The sequence below is a fragment of the Dermochelys coriacea genome, chromosome 26, assembly GCF_009764565.3.
Source record: "Dermochelys coriacea isolate rDerCor1 chromosome 26, rDerCor1.pri.v4, whole genome shotgun sequence".
Lineage (NCBI taxonomy): Eukaryota > Metazoa > Chordata > Testudines > Dermochelyidae > Dermochelys > Dermochelys coriacea.
Window position 1 is genome coordinate 13,635,907 of NC_050093.1, and position 26,052 is coordinate 13,661,958.

The 26,052-nt window shown below is 48.8% G+C and overlaps 1 protein-coding gene across 2 annotated transcripts; it reads left to right on the forward strand.

Annotated features, from left to right (window-relative positions):
- Positions 1 to 1,009: 1,009 nt before the first annotated feature.
- RETSAT (retinol saturase) lies at positions 1,010 to 25,636 on the forward strand. Of its 2 annotated transcripts, XM_038385143.2 has the most exons (11): positions 1,011 to 1,255; positions 3,797 to 3,979; positions 11,128 to 11,369; positions 12,034 to 12,235; positions 15,438 to 15,635; positions 17,106 to 17,225; positions 18,340 to 18,478; positions 20,322 to 20,431; positions 21,464 to 21,630; positions 23,508 to 23,667; positions 25,329 to 25,636. In XM_038385143.2, the coding sequence occupies exons 1-11, from the start codon at positions 1,096 to 1,098 to the stop codon at positions 25,472 to 25,474; spliced, it is 1,827 nt and encodes a 608-aa protein (XP_038241071.1). In that variant the 5' UTR covers positions 1,011 to 1,095; the 3' UTR covers positions 25,475 to 25,636. The 2 variants fall into 2 exon arrangements, with proteins under 2 accessions (XP_043359096.1, XP_038241071.1); XM_043503161.1 differs by lacking the exon at positions 3,797 to 3,979 and having other exon boundaries at positions 1,010 to 1,255; positions 25,329 to 25,626.
- Positions 25,637 to 26,052: the final 416 nt, after the last annotated feature.

Consider the following 26,052-nt stretch of genomic DNA (forward strand, 5'->3'; position numbering starts at 1 on the left):
GGGAGGGACAATCCGGGGAACGAAGAGGCGACGCGTGCGCCCGGGGAAGCTCTTAAAGGGACCTGCGCCCCAGCCAGGGGCCCATGTCCCGGCCACCCCCAGCCATCGACTACAGGTGGCCAGCCCAGTGCCCTGGCCCCACTGACACGCCCAGGGGGCTGCCAGGGCCCATTGGGGTTGGGATTGGGGGGCCTTTCGCCAGTTACAATCCATTTAACTCCAATGCCCCATTAACGCTTGGGAGAAAGGGCTTCTGAGTGCAAGGAGCCGCACCGCCTTGGTTCCCACGACACTGTATTGTTCTCTGAGCACCCTGCCCCAGCCCTCCTCTCCTTGCTATTATTGCCCTGTTATCACCCTTAATAACAACTCGCCTACATTCCTCAGGGGTATTTCTTGCAGCACTCAGCAACTCCGGCTCTTGTTGTACAGAGCTGAAAAAATACAGGAGGTCCTTTGTAGTAGAATCCTAGAAGATCAGGGTTGGAAGGGACCTCAGGAGGTATCTAGTCCAACCCCCTGCTCCAAGCAGGACCAATCCCAATTTTTTTCCCCAGATAGGGGGACCATTGGAGACCCTACTTTGAACCGACGTCCAAGACATCAGCCTGAGACCGCCGAGAAAACCTCCTGCAAAAGTGGGGGAGAACCGAGCAGACATTCTTGATGTGGATTCCCTTTAGCTCCTGTCTCTTTGGAAGCGGTTTAAACTAAACTAAAAAAAGGCACTCTTAACACCCCAAAACCACATACACATGAGGAGTTTTACTGGCCAAGCTACACTGGTATAATTATACTGATAGGGTTGGGGTTAGAGAATTACACTGGTATAGCTGGAGTGATATTATGCTGGCATCACTGTGCTGATCAGTTTCCTCATGTAAACAAGCCCTAAAAATTAACCCCAAGAGAGGGAGACTCAATAGGTGTTCAGATCTCTTTGGGGTTCAAGCACAGACTCAGTTCTTGACTGTGCCTTTAAGGGGAAGTTTCTGAATGAGAGCTGAGGACTTCCCCCTGGAAGGAGGGGCAGGTGCCCTTTCAAAGGGCTGCCCAGCTTTCAGGGGCATTCCTTGGAGAGAAATCACAACAGTTATGTGGCTGTACTGGGTTCTGTTCGCCCTCCTGCTTCTCGCAGTGCTCAGGAGGCTCCTCAGGGGCAGTAGCTCCCCCAACCCTTTCTCTGCTGACTGCAGGAGGCCACCTGCCCCCCTGGTGACTGACAAGGATGTTCGGAAAAAGGTTATCAAACAAGGTACCTGAGAGTGCTTGTGCTGGCAGCACCTGCTCCAACTGGAAGGGGGGTGGGCGTGATGGGGAGTGCATAGAGGGAAAATGGCCCCTTACCCCGGCAGGCTGTCTGGGCAGAGGCAAGCCAAGAAAGATTGGAAGTGGGAGCTGTATCTTTCTGTACAGCTGTTCTCTCATTAGCTGCTTTCCAGATCTCCTTCTCTACCTCCCTGCCACCTTTGTCCACACACACGCTTCCTCCTTATACTCACTAGTGCCCGCCCACTTGCACCCCTCCACATCCATCAATATCTGAAACCCAGTGCTTGCGTATACCCCATACCCACCAACACCTGCCAGTGCCCATGCCCCCCTCCCCAATAGCCAGGAGTACTTGTATGCACCCTCCAGCCTTTTCTCTGCCTGTGGTGAAAGCAACCTACCCCTTTCTGCTGGCCTAATTCATCCCTTGATTGGGTAATTTGCCTGAAATCGAGGCTGCTATTCTTCAAGTTAAGTGCATTCCCTCCCCTTTCTCTATACAGTCAAAGAGTTGTGACTCAGAGATAAACCTCTATGATCCCATGCAGTGGTTTGTGTAACCTACCCTCATTGCCCCCAGGTAATGACTACACCCTGTTAGGTAATGCCAAATCACTGGGCTGATGTGCAGTTTAATCATTCGCATACATTTCACTCATGTTCCGAAGTCTGGAACTAAGTGTTCTGTGTGTGGAGGGTAGGCTATAACTCTGCTCCTTGGTTCTCCCTACCCACCTACTCACTTCCACTTTTGCCTCTGAGGCAGATTCTTTTCTTAAAGCACTAAGGGGCATGTTCCATCTCCGGGGGGAATGCACCAGAACTAGGAACAGAATCTTGAATGAACATTAACAGTGTCTATTTTCACCTCTGGAAATTGCACTTCTCTCTCCACATCATGGGGAAGGAAGAGACCCTGCCCCAAGCTTGTCTGTTATCTTTCATCAGATCTTCCAAGCATCACGTGTGGCATTTGGCACTTAGTCATGTGTGCCCACATCCAAAAAAAATGTCAAGGGAGTCAGATTCCATTGCAAAATACCCCATAGCCTAGGAGATCTCCTAGGAGAGCTGCAACCCAAGATACCATGACTTCTCTTCCCCTGGGCTGCTGTTAATATTTCTTCCTAACCATTGCTAACCAAGACCTCAGACCACTACTTTAGGGGCAATAACTATCATTGATCCATCTTACAAATAAGATAATAGAGGTTATGCAACATCATGTCAGACAGAGCTGCGATAGAACCCTCATCTCTAATATAACGGACCCAAGTCTCCCCCACTTTGCCATGCTGCCTTTCAGAAGGAATGTGCCAAACTATGTGCTTGGTTGTGTGCTAACCAACTACTAGAGCACACTGCTCCCAGGGCCAGGAATCCTAATACTCAACACTCCTCTGCTGTGTAACCCGCTGACAAAGTCTATCAGGTCTCCCTCAGCAGGCTGCTCTACATGGAAGATAACAGCCTACTTCTGCCACTGGTTATTTGTATAGATGAAAGGTATAAATACCAAGGAGCTGGAGAAATAGTTTACTGTGTGATATGAAGGTGGTAGGAGTATAAAGGTAAAGCTGAGAAGAGAGAGATCTGGTCCTCCGGGAAAGGGTCTGTCCAGGGGAAATGTGTGACAAGGTGTGGTCCAATAAAATTGGTCCCCATCAGACAATCCTATTGTATGGGATGTTTACAGCTTGACTGGAGAGTGTATTTAGATGATAAGCCCTTTGGCAAGGACTGTTTAGGCAGCACCCAGCACATTGAGGACCTGATTCTCATCGGACCTTGGGGTGCTATTGAAATATAAATAATTATTAATGTCCTGTAGGGAACAATCCCTCACTGGTCCCCGGAGGATGCTCTGGATGCTCTTCTAGCTCTGATTCTATGTGAATCAGAGAAACTGAACTGGTGAAGCAGGAGAAATGTTGATCCTGAGCCTGGTTGTGAAAGGCTGGTGTCACCCTTGGTTTTTCCAGGGGCAATTTGTAATGACTCTACCGGCGGGTAATGAACCTGAGCTTCTTTAGTAGCTCCGCTCTCTGGAGGGTAATCTGCTGCCATGATACATGATAGTGCCCCACCTTTTATAATCGGTTTGATCTTGCCAGCTTAGCCAGGACCATCACAAAACTATCTTACAGTCTTGCACTTTACACAGTGAATATGTAAACCAGCTCTTTGTTCTTTTGCCAAGAGTCTCACACCCCTGTTACAAGAATGCCCCTCCCCAAAACTGGAGAGTGTTGGACCTGGGCCTCCATCCTGAGAAGCAGCTTCCTTGTGACCCGCCTTGCGCCTCCCAGTTCCAGCAGGTTTGGAAAGAACAGCAGTTCCTGTACTATTTGTATAGCAGCCAGGGAATGCTAATGGGCCCGCATCTAACATGCAAATCCTTAGGATGCAAACAATGGCCCAATTTGGGTCTGGTCAGTTGAGCCGGGGAAGACAGCAGGAGAGTTACTGACCCAGTTGTTGGAGGTAGCCATATGTCGATGACAACTTTCTCCTTCTTCTTCAGCTTTCTCGGCTGCCAAGGTCCCCGAGAATCTGGATGCTGTTGTGATCGGAAGTGGCATCGGGGGGCTGGCCGCAGCCGTGCTCCTCTCCAAAGCTGGGAAGCGAGTGCTAGTGCTGGAGCAGCATGGGAAGGCAGGCGGCTGCTGCCACACCTTCAGCGAGAAGGGCTTTGAGTTTGATGTAGGTGAGTCTGCCCAGAAACCGTCCGGGAGGGAAATCAGATGGCACAAGGTGAGAAATGGGCCCCGGCGGAGGGGGCAGGCAGTGCCTTTCCTTGGTAGCGACCGTGAATAAACAGGCCCAGGTCTTGAGAGAACTCTTCCTGAGCGTTCCCAGAAGGAAGCGTGTGACAGAGTGGTCCATCACACAGTGGCCCAGAGGGCTGGTTTGTGAAAGGGTGCTATCTGATCTGCATTAAAATCCTCTCAAACCCGAGGAGGAGTGGGAAAGGAGAAAGCAAGGAGCGTGCCTATCTGCAAGAGCACAGAGACCCACTTGGTCCAGATAGCTTGCAGAGTTGATTGGCCCCATAAGAGCAGAGAACTTCTGCAGTTGGGACTTCTGTGAGCCTATAAGCCCAGCGGTTGGAGTTCCTGCCTTGCAGAGTTTCCAAGGGCTGGACTGTAAACTTCAACTTCCGTTAAAGTCACCGTATGCCCCTTGGCCCATCCATCCAGAAGTGAGTTCCGTGCATGCGATTCCCTGGCTCCCTCCAACTCACGCTAAGGTGTAAACCTGTCCTGCTGATAAGTAGGTCTATGATTTTTAACACCCACCTCACTGGCCCCATACTAGCATTGGCTTGTGCGTGAGTGCGTGGGATAAATAATCCTGCATTCTTTTTGCCACATAAGGGATATTGAACAGCTGAGACCAACCTGTCGAAGGTGCTACAGACACACTGTGGGTGTTCTTATTGTTACTTTTCAAGCAAACTAATATTTACAAATGGTGATGGGAGGAGGCAGAAACAGCATGGCGGCATTTTGGAAGGTTTTTTTAATAGATGAAAACAGAGATTCCCGGACTATTCACAAATAGGTTGTAGGATTTCCCCTGCAGTGTGCCCAGAGCTATTTGAAATGTTTGCTTTTGGGACTGACATTTTGTTGGTCAAAGGTGGCTTATATAAAGTTGGAGAAGTCTGGTGATGGGCGGGGCAGCTGCTCAGCTGGCTCTGAGCCAGAGGAGAGGCCAACAACCAGCTTCCCAGTTATAAAATCGTTCTTGACTCTTCCGAGTCTCCCAGCGGCTGCATTGGCCGGGGGCCGAAAGGCGAAGTTGGCGTGAAGCTAGCCCTCCGCACACAGCAGCGCATAGCTGGACTCAGGAGGCAAACAGGTTTATGTTGCCTGGATTACACACATTTGAAGAATCACCCCCTGAGCACAGGGAGCAGATTGTTTGCTGAGCTTGTAAAACGTTCCCTAAGGACTAGATTGAGCTGGGTTGACAGGTGGCCTGTCGCTGTCCTGCCTCAAGGAGGAGCTCTGGGAAGGGATTGTGCTTTGGGGCACAATTCACCCTTCCTTTCACTCTTGCTTGTGGTGCAGGGGGGCAGGGTGGGAATACATTACTCTAGTCCAGATCCACAAGGACTTCCAGCCCAGATCCTCTGGAGTTAGGCACCTAAATACTTTTATGGCACCCCTTTCCAGAATGCTGCTTATTCTCTCCTGTCCCACCCCTCACCCCATTAGTCCAAAGGGGGGGAGCAGACAGCAGCATCGGTTTTTCAGGGTTTATTTGTAGCAATTTTTGAGTTCTGTGTGGATATCCAAAACTCAGGGGGTTTCACAGTTTTCTCTTTGTATGTACCAGGGGCGGCCAAACCACAGGTCGCAGGCCCCATGTGGCTCTTTTACAGTTAAAGTGTGGCTCGCGGCGGTCCCCACCTCCATTCTCCGCCTACCAGGGGTGTGCGGGGGAGAGCTTCAGACGCCCCAAGCCCCAGCAGGCACACCCAGCTCTCGAACTTCTGTAGATTATTGTATGCGGCTCAGAGGGTCAGTAAGTTTGGCCACACCTAGTACATACTGTAATGAGTAACGTGTATATATTGTAATCACAGTTGCCGACTTTCACATGGTAAATAAGCACCCCGACTTTCACAATAAGCCAAAAAGCAAACAAATCCCATTTCAAAACCAGGCCAAAACCAGCCAATCCCTAAAAACCCCAACTCTCTATGTGACTCAATCCCCTCGGCGTGCAGTCTGGGACCGTGGTGGGCCTGCTGTGCACCCCGACTCTCTCCCCTCCCCCCTGCCCCTGCTTGCCGAGAGCTGATCCAAAAAAAGAAGCAAAAAGCTACAAGCCAAACAAACAACAAGCTACAAGCCAAAAAACTAGCCAACAAGTAACTCCCAAGCCAATTAAGCCAAAAACAAGACCAATTTCTGCATTTTTTTCATGGGTTCGGCATGTCTGATTGTAATGAGTAATCTCTTTGTAATGTTCCCTAGTGCACTTTAACGTCGTACTCTTTCAAACAGTGGGCACCAGCAGGCTCTACACGGACCAATTAATTAATGCACATGTTAGTGCCCTTTAGAAATCATATCCCTGTAGTCCACAGGACTGTTCTGGTTAGACTAGCCCTTAGATACAAGCCAGGGAGCATGAATTGAGTAGATCTTGCCAATGTTTTTGCAGTGCTTATTGGACAAACACGATTCTTTGAGTATGAGCTGTGTTGTATCGGTGATTTTAGGTTTTAACCAACCGCTAAGCACAAGCAAAGTAGCTCAACAGCAAGTAGGACACTCCTTCAGTTTTCCCATCTCACCCCTAAAGGAAGCCAACATTTTCATTCCCTGCAGTAACACCCTGAACATATGTCTATTTATTGTGGCAGCAGAGAGCTTACGCTCACACAGCAAGCTAGCTTCATGCTTAATTACCCCAGCCCCTGTATTGCAATCCCTGAGCAAGGCAGCACTGGTGGGCTGAGAAGAAATGCATAGTACATGCTTTCCAAATGTTCTTGCAATCAGCAGATACTGAATGGCTCCCAGGGGTCATTGGTAACTAGCAAAGCTCAGAGTAGCCCTCGTGCTCCTTAAAAAGATGCTGGGGACAGGGCTAGGGCTGGGGCCGAATCCCGTCCTTTGGGCGAGGAGATACAAATGGCTCCGTTGCAGCCCAGTCTTCAGTTGCACCCATTGCTCATTGGATGCTGCTGAGAATCTGGCACCAGGTCTAAGGATTCAAGAATGAAACCATATTCTAAGAAGTTGCGTGTATGTCTAAGGGTGAGTCTACATTGCAGCCGAGGGGTGTGACTGAAAATATACCCCAGATAGCTGTAAGACTAGCTGCCCCCCTCAGGCTCCTTCGCGGCTCTTAGTACAACACATGCTGCAGTCACACCTCTGGCTGTGGTTGTAGAAAAGCTTGTCTCCTATTGTTTTATTTGAGAACAAGTTCATGTCCTTAAAAAGATGGAACTGAAATGAATACACACACGGAGTAGGGGCAGGAACTGAATCCATTGCCTTGCACCTGGTGTGTCATTTATACCTGTGTAGAAATCTGATTTGGGGGCCTTGTACGCCCAGTTGGTACAGACGTCAGTGGCATAAGAAGGTGCCCATCAGGGATGATATGCTCTGCAGTCTTGATCATGGCATTTCCTTCCTTTTTAGGTGCTGACATTTGCCGTCTAAAATGTCCTATTACTATTATATTTTTTTTCCTTGTGGAACTAATTGGTGTGCGTTTAAAAGGAACTGCAAATAACACATCTCTAGTTTCAGAGTAGCAGCCGTGTTCGTCTGTATCCACAAAAAGAAAAGGAGGACTTGTGGCACCTTAGAGACTTACACATTTATTTGAGCATAAGCTTTTTGTGAGCCACATCTCACTTCATCGGATGCATGCAGTGGAAAATACAGTGGGAAGATTTGATATACACAGAGAACATGAAACAATGGGTGTTACCATACACACTGTAACGAGAATGATCAGGTAAGGTGAGCTGTTATGATAACACCCATTGTTTCATGTTCTCTGTGTATATAAAATCTTCCCACTGTATTTTCCACTGCATGCATCTGATGAAGTGAGCTGTAGCTCACAAAAGCTTATGCTCAAATAAATTTGTTAGTCTCTAAGGTGCCACAAGTACTCCTCCACATCTCTAGTAATACCTTTTCCCATAAGGTTCCCACTGATTCAAAATGAAAATTAGATTGGAGCCTCTAACTATAAATATGTATGGTATGTAGCAGGTCTTCTTGAACACACATTTTAGCAAGAATTTAGGAAATAGTTTGAACTGTTTAAACAATATACGTTCACCTGTATAAACTCTATATATTTTGTACGTATCCTGAAAATTAGTCTTTGAGGCCTAATTATATAACGCAAGAAAGATTTCAAGATATGAACACCTGCAGTTAAGGTACATTTTTATAATATGCCTGCCTTTTTAATAATAGACAGATACTGATGCTTGATTTGACATTCAAATTTAACTTTTTCCCCTCTAACCTTAGATGTAGTAAGAGTATTGTTAAAATCCCTGTAAGGTCTTCATATTAGTTGTGAACATGCAAGTGTTTGACACGTGATTATTATGTAAGCATTGCTTTTAACATAATCTTAGATCTGGATTTTGAGAAGCCTGAATGCTCTGAGTATGGATTTTGCTGCTCTTCCTTTCCCCACTGTAAGATAGATAATTGATTGACTGCCCTTCAGATACTGGCTTATTTTCATAGGAGTAAACAGAATTCTGAGACATGAAGGAAGTGCCAGAAACAATACCCAGCAGGGAATGTCTCTACCTCTCTTAGTCACAGTAATGTTGGTGACCTTTTAATTCCCGGATAAAAACATAGTTAATTGGAATTAAGGTTGAGAGTACATATAAGTCACTTAAAGGTAAAAACCATTAGAGATCTTGCATTTCTTTCCAAAGCTAGCATTTCAAACCCAGGGAATTCATAGGTAAGGTTAAACTTAAAAGAAATCCAGACATATTAGGTTAAGAAATGCACAGCTAAGTCACTCAAACAACTTAACTCTGTCTTGCAGTGATGCTATGCAATAACCATACAATTGTAGATTCAGATTCCAAGGCCAGAAGGGACCACTGTGATCATCTAGACTGACTTCCTGTATCTCACAGGCAAGAGAATTTCCCCAAAACAATTCCGGTTTGAACTATTTTTAGAAAAATGTCCAATCTTTTTTTTTAAAATTGGCGGTGATGGAGAATCCAGCCCAGCCCTTAATTAGTGTTGCCAACTTTCTAATCGCACAAAACCGAACACCTCTGCCCCTTCTCCAAGGCCCCACCCCCACTCACTCTATCCCCCCACCCTCTGTCATTCATTCTCCCCCACCCTCACTCACTCATTTTCACTGAGCTGGGTCAGGGGGTTGGGGTGCGGGGTGGGGGGAGGGCTTTGGCTGTGGATGTGGGCTCTGGGGTGGGGCTGGGGATGAGGGGTTTGGGTGCAGGAAAGGGCTCTGGGCTGGCGGGTAGGGCCGAGAGGTTCGGAGTGTGTGGGGGCTCTGGGCTGAGGGAGGGGGTACAGGCTCTGGGGTGGGGTCAGAAATGAGGGGTTCAGGGTGCAGGAGGGGAATCTAGGCTGGTGCAGGAGGTTGGTGCCTGAGGGTGAGGGCTCTGGGGTGGGGCCAGGAATGAGGAGTTTGGGGTGCAGGAGGGGGCTCTGAGCTGAGGCAGGAGTTGGGGCACAGAGAGGGTGCAGGCTCCAGGAGGGAGTTTGGGTGTGGGAAGGGGCTGGGGCAGGGGTTGTGGTGTGGGCTCCGGGAGTGAATTTGGGTGCAGGAGGGGGCTCAGAGCATGGGAGGGGGTGAGGTTGCGGACTCTGGGAGGGGGTTTGGGTGTGGGAGGGGGCTCAGGGATGGGGCAGAGGGTTGCGGTGTGGGAGGGGGTGAGGGGTTCGGGCTCCAGGTGGTGCTCATCTCAGGCAGCTCCCCGCAAGCAGCGACATATCACGCTGCTCCTAGGTGGAGGCGCGGTCAGGTGGCTCTGCACACTGCCTCCACCCGCAGGCGCCACCCCTGTAGTTCCCATTGGCTGCAGTTCCTGGCAAATGGGAGCTGCAGAGCCGGGGGCAGGGGCAGTGCATGGAGCCCCCGTGGCCGTCCCTCCATCTAGGAGCCGCGGGACACGTCGCTGCTTGCGGGGAACCGTGAGGAGCCAGATAGGGAGTCTGCCAGCCCTGCACCAACTGTACTTTTAACAGTCCAGTCAGCAGTGCTGACCAGAGCCACCAGGGTCCCTTTTCGACCAGGCAGTCTGGTCAAAAACCAGACACCTGGCAACCCTACCCTTAATCAAGTTGTGTTCCAGGATTTGATTCAACTGGCTCTTTTTTTAAAGACACATTAGACTTATAGTTTTAACAGTGACCTCAGCAATGTGAAAACAGAATAATTTTCCAAAGGTACAGACTGTGAGGTTGTCAGATGAGATACATGAGTATGGGGTCACCCTTCAGATTCTGTGTGAGAGCAAGCAGGATGAAGGTGGGGTATACGCTGCTTTTCAGTAGGCATTAGAGGTGGAAGTGAAAGCCTCATGGAGTGTTTATCAACAAGAGTCGTAGGAGGTGTGGGACAAGGAATGCTGGAAATCTTACCCGTACCTTCTTATTTCCATGCTTTTGAGGATTTGACTGGGTGGAATGTGTCCTGTTGCAGCCTTTCCTGACACAAATGTACTTGTTAAAATGCCCCTCTAGCCTTTTGCATGTACGATAGAACCTCAGAGTTACGAACACCAGAGTTACGAACTGGTTTCAGAGTAGCAGCTGTGTTAGTCTGTATTCGCAAAAACAAAAGGAGTACTTGTGGCACCTTAGAGACTAACAAATTTATTTGAGCATAAGCTTTCGTGAGCTACAGCTCACGATGAAGAGAGCTGTAGCTCACAAAAGCTTATGCGCAAATAAATTTGTTAGTCTCTAAGGTGCCACAAGTACACATCATTGGGAATCAGAAGTACACAATCAGGCAGCAGGGACCAAAAAATAAAAAAGCAAATACAGTACAGTACTGTATTAAATGGAAACTACTAATAGCTAAAAGGGAAAATTAAAAAAAAAGATTTTTCTTCTGCATAGTAAAGTTTCAAAACTGTATTAAGTCAATGTTCAATTGTAAACTTTCTAAAAGCACTACCAGAACATTTTGTGCAGCGTTACGAACATTTCAGAGTTCCAAACGACTTCCATTCTTGAGGTGTTCGGAACTCTGAGGTTCTACTGTATCCAGCATGTCACATAGCCACATCCCATTGCAATCTAATCTCTGGGCTGTGGCTTTCTTGTGTAACCATTTGCCGTTGCCTTCCAGGTATTCATTACATAGGGCAGATAGGGGAGAAGTCCCTGATGCGTTTCCTTGTGGACCAGCTCACGGAAGGGCAGTTGCAGTGGTCCAAGATGCCGTCTGTCTTTGATGCAGTAGTTCTGGGGGAGCCTGGAAACAGCAAAATGTATCGCTTGTACAGCGGGAAGAAGGAGTATGTCGAAGGGCTAAAGAAACAGTTTCCAGATGAAGCTGTGGCTATTGAGAAATTTGTGAGACTTGTAAAGGTAACATTGGCTTCGTCTTTACGATGTTAACTCCTCCTCTCTGAGTCTCAACAGTCATCCAACTAGAACAACACCCTGCACTTCAAACACAGGGATACACAAGTGTCCAGCTCTTCCCACTGGGATGCTGTGGTTTAGAAAGGATTGAATTTTTGGGTGTAAGATGATGACTGTCCTCAAGGTGGTACGGCTACCGGGGCTGCCTAAGGACAAGGGCGTCCTGTCGGAGGAAATGACCCCTGGGCCAAGGTTTCAGAGTAGCAGCCGTGTTAGTCTGTATTCGCAAAAAGAAAAGGAGTACTTGTGGCACCTTAGAGACTAACAAATTTATTTGAGCATAAGCTTTCGTGAGCTACAGCTCACTTCATCGGATGCATTGTTATCAGGGATCCCTGAGGTGTCCTGCATGTCAGAGCTGCTGGGTAACTAACATTCTTGAGCCAGAGTGGGAGACTGAGCTGGCCTTTTGGTACTTTATCAAGTGACTGGCACCAGGCAGCTTGTGGATGGCTCTGGGAGCTGCTGTGTGATCAATGTCTCTCTCCATGCAGCCAAGTTCTCTGGCCCTTTGCCTTGCAATGGCAAAACTTACTGAACTTCTGCTCCAGCCCAGTCCCCGAAGCCACCTGTGTTTCTTCACAGCCGTTGCTTTTTCCCCTTTCAGAGAGTTGCCCAAGGAACTACGTACATGACTATTCTGAAAATGGTACCTGTGCCCCTGGTCAAGATCCTGAGCCGCGCCGGCCTGCTGGCGTGGCTCTCCCCTTTCTTTACCATGACGTCCCGAATCTTGACAGACGTGGTCAGTGAACTCACCACAAACGAAGAGCTCAGAGCGGTATTTTGCTATATCTTTCCCACTTACGGTAGGTGACTTGTTTTTAGCAGACAGACCAGTTTCCTGGTATAAACCCTCTTCTCTGAAAATATCCTGCATGGACTGCCCTGTGGCGCATGGGAAACCTTGTCCGTTCCTTGTCCCCTTTCGCAGAAGTCCATGTTTTAGCTCTGGGGTGCTGGTCAGAGTCCAGTTCTGACCTTTACGTTCTGTAGCCCTGAGTTTTCCTTGCAGTTTCCATCGGGCACAATTTTCTTCACATCCTGCTCTGAACTCCTGTTTTTGCTTTGAGCTGCTAGCCCCAGAGATGGCTGCATTTAGTGGGTAGAACAGTTAGCTTGTATGGGGAGGTAGTAGTGAGCTTTATAGTTAGGTTGCTTAACACTTTCCAGTATAAAAGACTTTTGTAACCTCTTTCTAAGAAGCTCTGACATCTCTGCCGTCTACGGCAGGCCTCTGAAATTCAGCAGGGAAAGCCCTCAGGTTAGAGAAGTGCCTTTTTTTGTCTGATGAAACTCCATTCAGGTTAAACTACTGAATACCACCATTTCCCTTCTGTCACGTGTGCTCCCAAGCTAAAGTTTGCAGCCTGCCAAAATAATCAAACATGAGCATTCTAAAGGGGTGAGCCCCTGCCCTCCCACATGTTGCACTGGGAATGTCTGGAAGCTACCAGAACAGCTGGGGCGGGAGACCCCGGCTTGGCTCCCCCTTCAACCACTCACGGAACTTGTCTTCGGTGTCCCATCCTGCCTCTGGGTGCCTCACATGGGGCAAAAACTTGCTCCCAACACCAGGGGAGGGGACGCTGGACTCCCCACAACCTCTCCCCAGCTCCAGCTTCTGGCCCCATCAGACCATCCTCTTGTCTGGAATAACGGCCTTCTCCAGCCGTCCGTGAACGTAGCTAGTCCCGCAGGTTGAGTGGAAGCCATCCGTGCCGCAGTGTTAAAGGTTCAGGGTTCAAACTCTCTTGATGATTCAGGGGTTGTCAGAGTTGTACATACCAGAATTTGTTTTTACGTTTTTCTTGCCCCCCCAAAGAAACCTAGGAAATCACATATAAAAACCTGCGTCAAAGTGATGTTATTTAGTTTGCAAAGTCAAGCACTCAAAAAATGCTCAACCTGAGGTTGCCCAGCAATCTTTATTCTGATCCTGGTGCATACAATATATAAGACTGTCTTTAATTACATGATGAAATACCATGCGTTTCCCCCAGGATCCCTGCCTCATTCAGTGCGCAGGAGAGACATACAAGGGGGCAGAATTAAGGTGGGAGGGGCAACTGTAAATCTGGCATTTCCTAACGTTGTAGGGCTTGATTTTGCAACCTAAATCATGCTCTTTTAGTGCAGCATTTTAAAACGTGTATAGCATAGAATTTGTAATAGGTTTTTCAGATCTACCAAGTATACGGGACTTTTCAGATGAAAGGTGCTATATACGCATCAGGGTGCGTTATCAACTACTAAAAGGTCATGTTCATTTTCAACTCCATTAAACAGAATCGGGACCCACTGAGTGGGAAAAGAAGATTAGTGGAGAGTAAAAACCACGTGAAACCCAGACTGAGCATGTTAGGTTCCACTCCCCTTCTAGCAGGAGTTGGAGAAGAGATGATGACCACAATAAACAAGTTAATGGCTGGGGTGACTCACTCGCAGGCATTTGCTGGGCTGGGTCAGACAAAAAATTTGCTAGCATGCAAATTTCCAGATGACTGCAGAATTAAAGTCAGGAAAAAGCTAACTGTCAGTCCGAGTTGTGCAAGCTGCCATCCTCCGCTGCCTGCAAAATCAGTGCTCTCCAGGCATGAGTCTGGATGACCCAGCCCGGCAGAAAGAGAAGCAGACCCAGCTGCCATGTGTGCACATAGATTGCTACTACCAGAGGCGCTGTAGAAATTATTAAAACTTCCGGCTTAGTATGCCAAGCTGCTCTCAGACACTGGCACTCAGACACTCTCCTTTAGTCAGAGATTTTTAGATTTAAAAAAAAACTATGAAAAAAATTAAGAGCATTGTGATCATCTTGTCTGATCATCTGCATATCACAGACCACAGAATTTCACCCAGTTACTCCTGTCTTGACCCCATAACTCAACTAGCTAAGAATATCCGCCAGAAAAACTTCCAGTCTTGATCTGAAGACTTAGAGATGGAGAAGCCAGCACTTCCCTAGGAAATCTGTTCCACTGGCTAATCACCCTCACTGTTAAAAATTTGTGCCTTCTCTCTCAATTGAATTTGTCTGGCTTTAAGTTCCAGACAAAGTTAGTCCTAGGAGTTTATCTCATTTCTCCAGATTTGTCTATAAAGGTTTAATTGTGTATTAGTTATAACTAGTAAAGGACAGCATTGCCAAGTCTTGCACTGTTATCCGGAATCTTGTGATATCTGGTGGTGGTCTTAAAGCCCCAGCTCCTGGAGTCAGGTTATTAGGTAACTGTAAACATCTTAAGCCTAGTTTTCACTTAAAAAAAAATTCTGGCCCCCCAGTTGGGGAGAAAAACTTGATACCATGAACTGTCTTATGGTGGCTGTGCTCTGACTGATCAAACTGCTCACTTTATGATGGAGGCTGTTCCTTTGTCTGGTCCCCTATTCTCTGGAGTGCCACAGTTCTTGGCCCTCTGCTCTTCTCTGTCTAACTTTTAGACCTATTATCTCTACACTTAGCAGGTTTACCCTGCCAGTATTAACTGGCCACACCTTTCACCCCCTCTTCCATCCCCGTCCACCCTCTGTGTACCTCTTGGTTTGTCTCAGCTTCCTTCAGCTAACTGTCACCAAAGCAGAGTACCCCTCTTAAGCAAAAGGAACATCTCCCCTGGGAGTTGCATACACTTCCTGACTCTGCACCTTCCACTGTCAGTAACCTCAGCATAATCTTTAACCCAAGACTTCCCTCCTCCTCCTCCAGTGTGCATCTGAGATTGGGTCCGAGGAGATGTAGATAGAGTTGGTGTCATCTCCAAATTAGTGTGATGGTCTCCCTTAGTCTTCAAACCACAGCAGGAAAAGAGCTGTTAGAGTCATTTATTCATTGCAGCATTGCTCCGTACACTGTGTTCTCAAATGCATTGTCTAGTTTCAGCAGCTCCAATGATGGGAGACCGTTCCGCAGCTTAATACAGATCTCTTCTTGGTTAGGCTGCCTGAGGGAGAAATGCAGCAATGAAAGAGTTCTGTATGGGAACAATCCCTCTTCTTTGCTCTGTCTTCCAGGAGTGGTTCCAGCCAGCGCCAGTTTCTCCCTACATGCGATTCTTGTGAATCACTATATGGAAGGGGCATGGTATCCCCGAGGTGGCCCCAGTGAAATCGCCTTCCACACCATCCCGGTGATCGAGAAGGCTGGCGGGGCTGTTCTAACCAAGGCGGTGGTGCAGAGCATTTTGGTGAATGCAGAAGGCAAAGCCTGTGGTGAGTGAGGCTGGGTCAAGCCTCTCCCTTCAAGCTCACGTCAGCCCCTTTATCAAAGAGGAACAAGGTATCCTCTGCACAGATCCCAAACTGCAGAGTACAGAGCGCGCGTGTGTGTGTGTGTGAGGATGCGTGCAGAGGAGCCTGCCCTGCAGAGGAGCCAAGGAACACTAGAAGGACTGGCCAGCTGCTGGAGATGAGCCAGCGCATTGCAGGCAAAGCAGAGAGACTGGGGCTTTGTTCTGCTTTCTGTGCAGTCAGCCAGCTGGCCACCATCTCGCCCTCCCCTCCCCTGGCACTGCCCCCTGCCTACTTCCAAGGAGCTCTGGCCCCAGCTGCGTGTAAGCTGGGCCCATGTAGGCCACCAAGCTATCTAGATCCTGATATGGCACCTCACCAGTATTTAAAAATACAAATCTCAGACCCTACGCAGGACTTTATTGAAGGAATATGTTCAATATTCCTAGCGAAGGCATCGAACTGCATGTGAGAGATACGTTGCCTAATGCACTGCTAGCTAGCACTCAGCTATTGTGGTGATGAGGGGAGTTTACGAACCTATAGAGAATGGGGAACTATTGCAGAGAGCAGGGCAGAGTGTTCACAGCAACCTGCATGGCTAAGCAAGTGAGCGGCACCTTATTGGACGGAGAGTGGAGTCTCAGTTACCCTGAGACAGGAACCTGGAGTGTGCCAGATTCTGTCTGCACTCCAGCACAGGCACAAAGGAGTTGAAGCCCCATGGAGATGCAGCTGGACCCTGAGCTCACTTTTACTAGAAGGGGGGGGAGGGCAGAGCTGGAATGGCGATGGGTGTGAGGAAGAGGAGGGATAAGTCACCAATAGACACACCTTCCCCACAACGGCTCTCAATCTGAACTATTTGCACACTGCCAACCCCCACTCCCATTCCTAGTGACAAGTAACCCCTCCCCGCTGTCCCGTCCTAGCATCTCCCCTGACCACTCCAGCCAAGGCCCTTTTCTGACAAGCATCCACAAAACCCAATTCCCCTCCCAGATGCCAGCTCCCCTTGTCGCCCGTCAGTGGCAAGGAAGCCAAGGTCAGCCCTGTTTTCACAGATGCAAAACCTTCCCATTAATCTCTGGCCTCAGCTGTGGCCTAAGGGTTTTCTATAGCATCCACCACGGCAGTATCTTGACATCTAAAGAATGGATCTAATACTTCCCAACCTTTGAGCCCCTGGAAATGCTAGGACTGCCATCAAAAAGCCTATAAATGCTCTCCCTGGTTATTTATGTTTTTGCCCCCATGTCCAAATGTTCCTGTGATAAGTCCCTGCCCCACACTCGATCCAGCCTCCTTCCTGCACCTGACCTGATCACACACCGTTTGTGTCTGTCACTCCAGCCCCATGAGAGTAAAGAGCTCCTGCCCCCGGCCAGTGCAGAGGAAAGTGGCCTGGGGTGGATTATTAATTTTTTTTTTAATCTCCCGTTTTCCTTTCAGGTGTTAGCGTGCAGAAAGGCCAAGATCTCATGAATGTCTTTGCTCCTATTGTGATTTCTGACGCTGGAATATTTAACACCTATGAGCGGCTATTGCCAGCAGAGATACGAACTTCACCTGGTAAAACACCATAACCTTTTCCACAACACCACTGCACTTAACAACGGGCAGCTCCTGAGATCTAACGTACTAAAAATCCTTGTTGTACTAATCTCCTCCCAGATCAGTTCCCCACTAATTCTGGACCATAGTTAACACATGGTATTAGAGGGGGGTTGCTTGATAGCAAGTCCTATAGTTAAGGATGCAAAACTGTTTTCATTCCAAATGATTTTGTGAAAAAAAAAAAAAAGTTTGAAGTTGTTTCTGTGTTGCAGAGTTCAAAGTCACCCACTTTCCCTTTTTTTAATTGATTGTTTTCATCATATTTTTATCAAAACCAGTTATAGAATTATCACAACTCTGTTGACCAAAAACTGCATTTGTTTTACACTAAAGAACAGGTTGTCAGTACACGAAAAACTTTGAAAATGACTTCAACGCATGTTGATAAAAACACTGACTTTAAAAGCATGACCCACAATTTTGACAAGTCTTTTGGTTTTGGGGGAGAAAAAGTTATTTTTCTATTGACAAAAACTTCTGTGCAAAAATTTGAACTAGGTCTTCTGGTACTTTGTGGTTTTAAGGAGATTTAAGTACATGGAAAATATGAAGGGACAGTAACATAGTGAGCTAATGGGAACCAAATATTAAATTAATCAAAATTTCAAATTAGGGTCTCTGTTCCTGTTCTCAGAGTAGCAGCCGTGTTAGTCTGTATTCGCAAAAAGAAAAGGAGTACTTTTGGCACTTTAGAGACTAACAAATTTGAGCATAAGCTTTCGTGAGCATCCAATGAAGTGAGCTGTAGCTCATGAAAGCTTATGCTCAAATAAATTTGTTAGTCTCTAAGGTGCCACAAGTCCTCCTTTCCTTGTTACTGTTCTGTAACTCAAATAGTTGGACAAAATTCTTCAAACTTGGCAGAAATCTTCTCCTTTGCCTCTAGTGTAAATCTGGGAAATTTGAAGCCAATCCCATTTGAAAAGCCAAAGTTATGGAGGAAAAGGGCAGGATTTAAATTGGGCATGGAAGCTGGGCTCAGTCTTAATTAGGGAGAAACTACCACTTCTCCATGATGCAGCCACGGGGGATGGGAGGTTAATCTTCTGTTTGCTCCCGCTGTGTGCAGATATTCAGGCTCAGCTTCGCATGGTGGATCACGGCATATCAGGGTTCAGTGTCTTCATCGGACTCAAAGGCTCAAAGGAAGAGTTGGGACTGGAAGGCACAAACTACTTCATCTACTCGCATCAGAACCTGGATGAAGCGTAAGGAGAAGCTTTGCTTCTGCAGCTCAGCATACCTCTTTTCCAGTTGCCGTCCGATTTACTTTATGTTTGACTAGCAGAATGGTACCTACGCAAGCCCTGGCTACGGCCACAATATTGTAACCCACCTACGTGTTCTGCTGGAGCAAGCGACAAAGTCCACCCAGACCCCAGCCGTAAAATTGTCCCTCTCAACTTCAGGGTGAAGCGTGATGGACAGGATTCAGAGCAAACAGTTGGGTTCTTGCCCAGGAGTCTGTCTCTAGTTCGGAAGATGCAAATCTCTTCAGAGGGTCCCAGTAGAGTTTCCAATAATGTCCAAGTTAGAGAAGTGCCCAGGTCCCCTAATTTATCACCGGGCTAAGTTCAGATGTGGGATGACTTGCAGGGAAATGATAGCAGCACCTTTCCAGGGAAGGTTACAGCAGGAGGGGTGTCACACACGTTGGAAGGTGGAGACGTTTGCCTCACGCCGGCAGAGAGGACTACCCTGGTCACCTAGTCTGACCTATGCTATAGGGGAGCATGACAGGCACCCCGCTTCACCCAACTCATCCTGCCACACACAACCTTAATGGTGGCCCCAGCAGCATTGACAGTGAATGCCTGTCCATGCAAGGAGGTTGCAATCTGGGTGCTGGCCAGCTGGCATCACACAGCATGTTCAGTTCCCTGCTCTACCAGAGGCTCCCTGGGTAATTTATTGCCCTGTGCCTCATTTCCTAACCTTCAAAATGGAGATAACCCATCATTTGTCTTGTCTAGTTAGCAGGATAGAGACTCTCTCTCTCATGTGAGTATATACAGGCCCAAGCACAATGCCCCAGATGTTACAGTTTGTGGAGAGGGATAGCTCAGTGGTTTGAGCATTGGCCTGCTAAACCCAAGGTTGTGAGTTCAATCCTTGAGGGGGGCCATTTAGGGATCTGGGTAAAAATTGGGGATTGGTCCTGCTTTGAGCAAGGAGGTTGGACTAGATGACCTCCTGAGGTCCCTTCCAACCCTGATAGTCTATGATTCTAATGCAAATAATAAATAGTAGTAATTTGCGTGGCACCATCACAGATGAGGCGAGGCAAGGTATGGTACTGAGGACTCGAAAAGAACCCCCAGCCTGCAGAGGTTCCCATATCTTCCGAACCAGAGGCCACTCTCTCTGACCAGCAGGAGCAAGGATAATTAAAGGATAATCTACCAGCAGGAGCAAGGTAGATTCAGGAAACTAGTCACCAGATATAACCAGGAGCTCGACAGATCAATGTTTAGGAGGAAAGTGTCCAGTAGAACACCCAAGGCTTATAAATATAACCCACTCACAGGTTTCTTCTGTGCAATTGCTGATTCAGGCATTGAGGGTATGCTGTCTGTTTTTGGATTTTGTACAGCACAACAAAGGAAGCTGATAAAACAATTGGATAAATACCAGCAAGAGAAAATCCCACAGCGTTAGTTGCTCATGGCTGATAAAGAGGGATTACCCTGCTGGCATGGAACAAAACTCTCCGCCTTCCATACCTGGTGAGGCCTCCAAGTGATGATCAGCCTGAGACAGGGCACGACAAGATGGTTTTAGGCCCCACTTTTGCTATAGAGGGGGAAGATGTGAATTAAACAGCAGGAGAGCAGCCATTTGCTGGGGCCCGAAACACATTGGGGACTGCTCTCGTGCAGCATAAAACACCCCAGAGAAGTGGTGCCAGCACGGTCACTGCAGAGATTCCAGAGCTGGGGGGAGGTGTTAGCAGCAGCATGGTGCTGCCTGCCTGTTTCCTCGTGCATATGTACTGACCTGGTTGATCATTAGCCAGAGCTCATGGAAAGGCTTCTCTATGTCTCTCTGCAGCATGAATTGCTTCCTTACTGCCTCAAGAGAAGAAGCTGCAGAGAACATTCCTATGCTCTTTGTTACATCTCCGTCATCCAAGGACCCCACCTGGCAGGAGAGATACCCAGGTAAGGGTGGTCTTTGTACCATGGCCGGAATGACTCTGCAATGGGGTGGGAGGGGAGTCTATTTTTAGCCCTTGTTTTTAGCATGCTGGCCACAAGGAGGGATTTTTCTCTGATGTTTGAGACAACAGTCTTTTCAGCCGCTTTCTAGTTCTGCAAATGCGTAATAAATTAACTGTCTTCCATGGGCGGGAGGGAGGGGAAGCTAGCTTTCTCCATCAGAAGCGGATGTTTTAGAACTTACTGCTCATGTAGAGAGCAAGGGGACATGAGAGGAGACGAGTCGGCACTGCATTGCCCTCTATTGCTAACCCCCATGGAGGTTTAACTGGAAATTAACCTGCAACAGCACAGTCAAATCCCCATGGAGTTAGAACAAATCATTCCCTGGGTGGGCTGGAATTATGGAGGTAAATGCAAAACCCTAGCCGCTTACCCCAGCAGTGTTACTTCTGCCACATAGGTGCTAAACACCGCATTTCATTGCACCTACCCAAGAAGCATTTAGAATAGGCCATTGCTGAAGACAGGGCAACACGCTGGTGGTCTGTTCTGCTATGGGAATTAATAAATTGCTAAGGAGACTTTGGAAGTTAAGCTCCCAGGCAGTGGAGGCAAACGAGAGATTGGAAAAAGCCTTGTCTCTGAGGGTGGCGGGTGCTCATGCTGGCCAAGAGGAGCTCCTCTGTCTTGGAGACACCGAGCTGAGCGAGTGTCGTTGGTTCAAGCAGGCACAGATGGTGCACCAAGAAGAATCACTTGATGTTTTCTGGATACCTACAGAGGAGACTCAAGATGGGTGGGTAAAAGCAGAGGCCGTAATGAAGCCAAGGAGCTGAAACGTGGGAAGCCAAAGAGGCAGGACATAGGCACTGGAGGAACCGGACAGAGGGAGAGCTGTCTGTTAGGAGTGAGTGGAGACACCTGACGGCACCTGACACATGGCACCTGACGGCAGAAGCTACCACTTGCCATAGCTACAGTTGTCCTCCAGTGGTGACAATGCAACGAACACCTGGTGCTCTGTCATTCTAGGCAAGTCAACTCTGTGCATCTTGGCGTTTGCAAAGTACGAATGGTTTGAGGAATGGAAAGATGAGACGGTCCAGAAGAGGGGAGCAGTATACGAGAGCCTGAAAAACACCATTGTAGAGTCCATTCTGAAGACTGTTTTGAAACTCTACCCTAACATAGAGGATAAGGTAAGGAAACCTTTATTTACAACACAATCACCATTGGTCAGCAGTGTTCTGTTGTAGATAACATTGCTTAAGAGTCTGTTATACTGGAAAGGACCATGTTGGACTCGGGAACCTCTGGGTATGACCTGGGTGAGCCATCAGCCTGACTTCCACACACAATGCAGTGGGGAGGTGGCAGATCAGGGAAATCTCTTGCAGGGAGTCAAACCCCTAGTTCCCTTGACGCAGGGAGTGGGCAGTGCAGGGACCTCTTCAGGTCTGAGTGGCAAGAAGCTGACCAGCCAGCCACCTGTACTGACGGGGGGATAAAAAAAATCACAGTTTCTGTATTGGAGCATAGAGGCTCTTTGCAAGCCCAGGCCAGCAACGTAGAACTCCACCCCCCAAAGCAGGGAACAGTGTGACAGCCAAAATCTACATACGCTGTCCATTCCCATAGCAGTTCAGTCCTATTCCACCACAGCTGCCAAGGTCACCCCACATAGCCTTAGCTCTGCCCACTGTTTGAGGTCAGTATCCCTGGGGTATTAACTGTATGCCCCACTCTGTTAGTGGATTTCAGCATTCTTCCCCCGTTAGGAACAGTCACCTGTTACAACACAAGTTTGTAATATTGGGAACTAGAATATGCTACCACTTTTTTTTCCCCAGATGTGTGGCCCATTGACCTTCTTTCAAAATGTATTTTTCTTTATTAAGAGTGTGAGCTCTTTGAGGCAGGGACCATCTTTTGGCTCTGTTTGTACAGCACCTAGCACAATGGCCCATGACTGACTCCTAGGGGTTATCACAACACAGACTTGTTTTGCAGTGTATTTATATTGGGAGATTTTGGGTTTTGGCCTTTTCAGGGAGTTTTGCACTCTTGGAAAGCAATAATTGCACCAAAGGAAATGCTTTGGCAATGTGATCCCCTGCACGCCACAGCTAGCGTATGCTATGCATTACGAACTCCATCTATTGTGCACAGCTTTGGTGTATAAACGGTTTTAGTTAGATAGCAGTGAAGCTCAACTGCTAATGTGCCCTTAGCTGTGTGGACATGTTGATTTCTGGTGTGCTTATTATGGTGTATTATCCAGTAGACCTGTGCATTTTTTCTGCATGGCCCTCCCCAGAGGGCAGACATTGGTGATGGTGACTGACTAAAGCTGAATGGCTAGGAGAACGGACAGCATACATATGGGTTTATAGCTTTACCTGGCCTTTCCAGGCTTCGTGGGGTAGGGTTTTGCATTGCTGTCCTTTAGCAACCTGGACTTGTTTCCCCACGTTGTTTGAATTGTCCTGGCTTGGGAAAATGTTTAAAAATCTATGGATCTTTATTTTAAAGACCAGAAGGGACAAGCCTTTTGGGTCCAAAAGAGGTTTGGGTTTTTTTTCTGAAACTGTTGCTCTTTCACCCTGAAAAGAAGAAAATGCAAAGCAGCTGCTTGATTTTGTAGCCCTTAGGGAGACTGTCAGGCGCCCTGTCTTTGCTCCCCCCTCCCCCTGCTGGCCATTTCTATAGCTGCTCCAACAACTCTTCCCCAAGCAGAAATGCAGGTGCTAAGACACCCAGGACGTGCCCTACAAGGTGCAACCGAAGCAGCAATGAATATCCTGGCACCATCCAAAACTTAGGAGAAAACCAAGTCCCCAAGGAGAAACTGGGGGAGAATCCGATCATTAGGGATGGGAAGTGGCTGATTAGATCATTCCGCGTAGCTCCTGGCTGCTGCAGCAGCAACCCCAGGAAACGCGCTTTCTTGGGCAGAAGAGGCTTTTCAGCTTTCTGCAGACCTCCAGCAGTCCCCTTATCTGCACGGGCCCTGCTCAATTACTGTGTCCTGCACACAGGTCTTGGGGGGCTCCCTTAATGCCTTTCTTTTCAATAGATCGAGTGCATATCATCCGGGTCTCCACTCACCAACCAGCACTACATAGCTTCCCCCAAAGGAGAGCTGTATGGAGCTGCCCATAGCATCTCTCGCCTGCAGGCTGAAGCTACTGCCATGTTACGCCCTCAGACCTGTGTGCCAAACCTCTACCTGACAGGTATGCTACACCGAGGGGGTCTCCGACTGGATCGCCCCACTCCTGACTCAGTTTCCCTGAGCATAGCTGTATTTTCGCCTCCATCTCCCACAGCCAACCTGCCGGGCTGACTTTCAAACCGGGGAACGCCTTACCTAGCAGAGGGTGATGTTCAAAGCGTCTTCAGGGCTAGGGAGAGAGAGGATGGAAATTGAATTTCAATTATCCAGAGGCTTCCCCAGCGGCTCTTAGCAGCTCACCCTACATCCCATGTAGCTGACACCACCACGCCCCCACAAGTACTGCCAATACCCCTTCCTTCTTCCTGAATTTTTAAAACCAACCAGGAATGAAGGGGTTAAAGTCCGCTAGCGGAGAACCCTGAAGGATGTTATGGTGAGGACATAACAGACCAGGATTTCTCTGAGAAAGGAGGAATGTCACATGGGCTACTGAGAGACTGGCTCCAAGACCTGAGACTCTGGGGAAGGCAAGCAAGTCGGAGCAGACAGTCTTAGACAAGGTGGGCTGGGGTAAGGAAGGAGCAGCACTGAGGTTACTGCCGGGGGAGGGGGAAGGAAGCGGGGAAACAAGCAACCCCAAATCTCTGGCAAGAACCATAGCAAGTGAAGAAGGGGCTGAGCGTGGCCACCCGCGGCGCTGTCTTACTGAGCCGGCAGGCGGCTCCCGTGCTGCTGCTCAGAGCTTTGCCAAGCCACAGAGTGACCCCGGCAAGGCCCTTCAGAGCCCCGCGGGCCGCAGGGGAACCATCAAGACCCCTCCGTTTCATGCTGCTGGAGCTTCGAGCAGCATAGCCTGGTGTTAGTCAAGGGGAGGATGGCCCCCACTGGAGACAACGGCACAAGTAGAGAAGGCCCGCTCCCCTTGCAGCAGCAGGGGGCACTGGAGGCTCAGTCTTTCCTTCCAGCTAACGGCACTTAATAACCAGAGGAGATACAGGACAGCACCCGGGTAGAAATCCAGGCACCCTGCCCCTTAGCACCTGCTGGGAGCATCAGGCCCGGACCTTGCCTTCTGCCCACCCGGCACATTAGCGTCTCCCTCTGGCGAATAGGTGTCTCCACCATGAGTCCGAGCAGCTCAGTGTTGGAGGAGGTGGCTAGTGGGGATCATGAGGCCTCATGTTGCCTGATATCTCAGTTAAGGAGCTAGAAGAGGAGGCAGGGGAACAGTCCAAAGGCACAAACAGCAGCCAGGTGCCCAGCTCCCAGAAGCTAACAGGCTGCCCGGAGAGCTGCCCTAAGTGCATGTGTTCTGCTCAGCTGGGGAGCTGTGCCCAGCAGGGAGGAATGCTGAAGAGCACCTGCCAGGAGAGGAGCTGGCTCAGCTGTGCGGCGGGAGGGAGATGCCAGTAGCTCGGGGAAGGCGAAGCGTGCAGCGGGTTGAATACGGCAGCAACGAAGGCTCGGCGGGGGCGAGGGGGGCAGATAGGGTGGGAGTGATTTGGGGAAAGGCAGAGGGCAGGTTGGTGGGTGGTCAGGCAGGACCCAGGATTGGCTGTAGTGCCAGGCTGTCAGGTTAACCCCCTTTAGGAATGGCTGATTGTCAGGCTCTCCACTAGCCTCACTGGGTTCAGCACAAGCCCAGGCTGTGCTTTCTTGGGTGCCCCCTCTGAGTGGTGCCGGGGAAAGTGGCTGTGACGGTGTGCCATTGTCTCCCAGGGCAGGACGTATGTTTGTGTGGCTTCATGGGAGCGCTGCAAGGAGCCGTCCTGTGTGCCAGCGCTGTCCTGCAGCGCAACCTCTACAGGGACATGCTGCGTCTGCGACGAAACAGCCCAGCTAACAACTCCAAGAAGAAAGACTGAGCTCCAGGGACCCAGCCAGCCAGCGCCTCTCTGCCTCGTTCTCCTTCCCCCATGGCTATGCCCTAACTCAGGCCCAGACCTTGGGTGTCTGGTCACTTGTAACACACCGTAACTTGTAGGACTTTTGTTTTTAAATAAAAATTAACCAAAAAAACCCACCGTACAAATTTTTAAAGGCTCAACTTTGTGGATTAAGCCCGGGACATCACTGCCACCTCGGTGGTGCATAGAACCAGCTGCCACTCCCTACTTATCTACAAATGGCTCTCAGGTTTGCCTTAGACCTTGGCTGTTCATTGCACACCTGCTGCCCAAGCCCCATGCCTCATTCGTAGGACGCACCAGGGAGCAGAGTCCAAAACAAACAGCGTTCACCAGCTTCCAGGTTGACAGTCTCCAGAGTGAGATTTGTTCCTATAATAGTAATCAGCTGGGCAGGAAATCCAAGGGCAGCAGGTTTGGATCCAGTAAGGGGCCTGATGCTGAGCACCTTCCATCATCGAGTCCTAGGAAACTGGTTCTAAGGTGGCCACCGCCAGAAGGTGCCAGCCGTTTTTTAATACATGGTCACAGTTCCT